Source organism: Dendroctonus ponderosae, unplaced genomic scaffold (genome assembly GCF_020466585.1).
Source record: "Dendroctonus ponderosae isolate FM_Combo_2020 unplaced genomic scaffold, Dpon_F_20191213v2 Dpon_F_20191213_2, whole genome shotgun sequence".
Lineage (NCBI taxonomy): Eukaryota > Metazoa > Arthropoda > Insecta > Coleoptera > Curculionidae > Dendroctonus > Dendroctonus ponderosae.
Window position 1 is genome coordinate 17804314 of NW_026018165.1, and position 4255 is coordinate 17808568.

At 39.7% G+C, this 4255-nt stretch overlaps 1 protein-coding gene across 3 annotated transcripts in view; it reads right to left on the reverse strand.

Moving 5' to 3' along the window:
* Positions 1-4255, reverse strand: part of LOC109545231 (segmentation protein Runt) — a 31540-nt gene that overhangs the window by 5382 nt on the left and 21903 nt on the right. For 2 of the 3 annotated variants that reach the window (XM_048664288.1, XM_019915777.2), the window contains one exon: positions 3192-3347. The exons of the other annotated variant lie outside the window; for it this stretch is intronic. In XM_048664288.1, the coding sequence (XP_048520245.1) occupies positions 3192-3347 (156 nt within the window). The remainder of the gene's footprint in view (positions 1-3191; positions 3348-4255) is intronic. 3 annotated transcript variants of the gene reach the window in all.

Below are 4255 nucleotides of genomic sequence, written 5' to 3' on the forward strand. Positions count from 1 at the left end.
CAAAAAATTGAAGTTACCGCTCAAGTGCATTATCCGCTTTTAAAATTCGTAACTTTTAATCTGACGCAAGTAGGAAGTTTCCACTTTCGAATTCTATAGAAAACAGTTGAGTCTGAAAACTCTGAAAATTTCATTCACATTGCTTGAAACACTGAGTTTTACCGGCTTGCTACATGTAAACCATGTACATGTTGCTACCAAAAAACACACTTAAATCAAAACACTCGGAAATGTTCACTTAAAGTGCACCAAATATATTTTTTCAATAATTAATAATGTTGAAAATGAACCTATTCAAGCTGCTCTCCTTCAACTGCACTGCACTGCAAGCTCTTCTACAAAAATTCGCAACTTCCTAGCTGGAGCAAGTAACAACTTGAAGTCCTCACAGTTCATTGCAAACTCTTCAATCTGACATCGCTGGAAATTTAATTAATATCGCACCGAATGCTGATTTTCTCCAACTTTCTAATTGAAGATTGTTTTCACAGAATCGCAACTAGCAAATGGAAAATCTCGAGTAGTTTTGGTCGTTTTTCCTGATTAGGATGCGGTGCGAGTGGAAGTACATATTAAAATATAACAAATCATGAATCCGTTATATAAGTCGAACCGAGTCGAACGATTAATGTCGGATCGAAATGGAAACGAAACGAAAAACTWAATGAAATGCTTCATAGATTTTGGAGACATTCGTTTTCACGGGTGTGTGCAGACTGGTAGGCGGATTGTTTTCCTTTTTAAGAAATCGATTGGTACACGATGGAGCGTTAATGAGAGCCGATTGCTTTGTCGTCATTTTGTGCTTGAATAAACCCTCTTGGTAGGCATTCGACTCGAATTCGACACGTTTGTGCAACATCAACAGCTAACACCAAAATCCGCAATTTGGATTATTTTCTCGAAGAAGTTTTCTCTTCTTCAACGCAAGACTTTCTTGTGCAGGTACAACTGAGTTACAATACAACTAATCCATCTCTTGGTTTGAGAAAAAATATTCAAATAGTTGACGAACAAAAACGACAAGATAAAACTGGTCATCTTCCATCTTCTTTCCAATTCACACCTTAATAGTGACGGCAGGAAATGACGCAATAAAAACTAGTAGTCGATATTCAGCATCTGCTTCTCTATATCAATCAATCGAAATAGATAGAGCGCGATCCATTGAAGCCAAACGTGATACAGCAGATCGATGGATTCCAATAAGCAACCACTCTTGTTTTTGATTAGCTGCCAAAGCGCAGCCATATCGTTCAATTCCATTCACCGTGGAACGATAATCATCCTTAATGCGCCAAGTCAAATCAATTTCTTCATTTCGCTACCTGAGAAAGATCAATTTTTCTGTATCTGAGCTTGACTTGGTTGCAGCAGATGCAAATGAAACTTGTCTGTGTCTCCGGTCAATGTTTCCTCTTCGAGAATAGACAAATCAAGAGTTTTTCGTTGGAAAAGCAAAAAATCCCTTTGGATGATAGAGTTAAGTTTGTAAGTTTTTCTAACCGATAGAAGAGTTGGCACGTAAAAAGTCGGCAATTATCAATATTCATCCTACCCGCTTACCGTAGATTGCGTGCACCAATCTAATGTAAGCGGGCGGGTATGATGAATATTGATAATTGCGGACTTTCTAAGTGGTAGACACTCTGTCAGTCTTCTATCGGCTAGAAAAAAGACACTTGACTAAGTATGCGCATTTTTAAAGGCCCCCAACATGAAAACTTGTTGCTTCCGAAGCCCGACACGTGACGATAAATTATTCTCAACTTACCTCTGATTGCAAGATTGGAGTCGCATCCTGCAAAGATTTTCGACGGGGCTTTGCGATATAAGAGGCGCATGGAGGGAGGTAAGATGGTCAAAGTTTAAGGCGATTAAAACTTCAAAAGCTTCTGCAGGGAGCGTCTGTTGATGACTTCAAACATGCTTAATCTTATTTGAGACTAAAGGAAAGATGAATGAAAATGTCCTGATGCTTTTTGCATTGATGGCGATAAACAAAACAGCCGCAAATACAGGATGTAAATTGGATGAAGTCTCCGTACCTATACATATGATCGAATTTTTCCATTTTTTCCAGAAATGGACTGCGTCAGGAAGATCAGAAATGGACTGCGTCAGGAGCCAGGGAAGCACTAAAGCGATTGGACTTTGTAACGAGGTATTTTTTTGAATCGGGAAACACCTTTAACTTTTGAAAAGGCAAACGCAAGTGCCAAAAGTGACAAACGTCTAATCGCGGACAGTGCGCTGTTGCCGCGTGGTAGTAATATTAGACGTCATGCCTGTCAGGCATTTACCCATGTTTCCTATAGATGTGAATGAAAAATTATTGTGCCTAATTGATTTTCTTTTACTGTTTTGGCCGCCCAATGTTTAATAAATAAGTTATTGCAACACAAACCACCGAATTATAGATATCTAGCACGTTTAACACGGAAATAATGCAGTTTGGACAGATGGATAATCATCTTTACCTTGCTTCATTCCGGTAAATAGCTTGACAGAAATAGCGGATAAAGAACAGATAATTGACGTCATATATTACTACGGCACGGCAACAGCGCGCGGAGCCCTTTCAACATGAACCATCACTTTCTTTAAAACTTGGACATTTAGTTGAAGTTAGACAACAACGTGCTTGTGATAAGGTTTTTGTCTCCTGTTCTGCTAGACGATGGCCGGTGAAAAGCAAATTTGGCACGCGTGAACCGATGCAGATCTTGGCCGAATTCTATTGATAAAGTCGCGCAAAAAAAAAAAGACTTAGAATTGGTTTCTAACCTTTGCCAGCTTTCGAATTATCGGTGCAGCTCGATTAACGGAGAAAACGGTAATTCGGCACGGATGTAGTGGGCATTAGGAGCGATCTCAATTACTCGTTTGAGCGCGCGAGAAAAAAAAGATTAATTTTGCTTAGCGTCGTTTTTCTGTGACGATTTTAATTATGTGAAAACATTATTACCAACCTAATGAGTGTAAAAGTACGTTCGACTCCATTTAATTTGAACCGAATTTCTCGCTGTTTTCAACAGGCGTAAAATTGAAAAAAGAAACACCAGACAGCAACGTAACTGGCGCAATATTTGCCATTGTCATTAGTTGTCATGTTGCACAAGTTGGCAACGGTGTAACGTTCGCACTTGGATGCCAGCACGCACAGGGTGGCTCAAAAAAAGATCACTTACCATGCGGTTCCTGTTTATATGAGCCCTGCGAGCCGTTGCTGCTGCTCGGCGAGGTTCGTTTCGGTTTGCCAAAGGACAGATTCCCGAAATTGCTCTCCAGATGGAACGGCCTTCTGAGACCGACGGGCCCAATCATCGGATAGGGATGCGAAGGATCTGCAAGGAGTAAAACTCTCAATAATTCCGCACTCATCACTAATAGATGGACCAATAATAGGCTCTTTAGGGGCCCCGGAAGCTGTCGCATGACAGTCGGGCAATTACTTCCGGTGTTGGCCATTTCCGCCACCGGCCATTGCTGAATTATTTGTAGAATTTTGCCCGCGTCCGCCACTGGATTTGATGAACGGGACTGATCTGTTAATGATTTGTCGTAATTAGAATACGGGATTGTCCCTTCGGCGTCATTATGAGAAAATGGAATTGGACTAGGGCGACAATTGCGTTTCGGCTGCATCCATCACCAATTTTTCCATTGCGCTTACGGTGAAAATTGCCGATAAAACAGTAAACCGTTTTTTGTGCATAACTTTTGAACTGACGATGCCATTGAAAACAGCTTAATACTTTGTTTCAAAGCATTAAACAGACCTACAATCTGAGACAAACTAAGTTAAAATCCGCTCATTGGTTTACTCAAAAAAAGGAAAAACCGCCGATTTTAGCGGTTTTTTTTAAATTAATTTTTCTGGCTGCTTGTAATTGTTATTAGATTCTTATCCTTCCTGGGTCTGAGTCAAAGTGTGAAGTAAAAAGAATATCGTTTATTTCATTACGTTTCGGCGAGACAACAGCGCCATCATCAGATTTAAAATTTACATAAACTCGTGATTGGTAAAAATCAACGTTCTTTTAGGTCTTTGCCTTCTTGAAACCTTAAATTTGTCTGTCGAGAACCAATCATGAGTTTATGTAAATTTTAAATCTGATGATGGCGCTGCTGTCTCGGCGAAACGTAATGAAATGAGCGATGTTCAAAATTTCAGATTTAAAATTTACACAAACTCATGATTGGTAAAAATCAACGTTCTTTTAGGTCTTTGCCTTCTTGAAACCTTAAATTT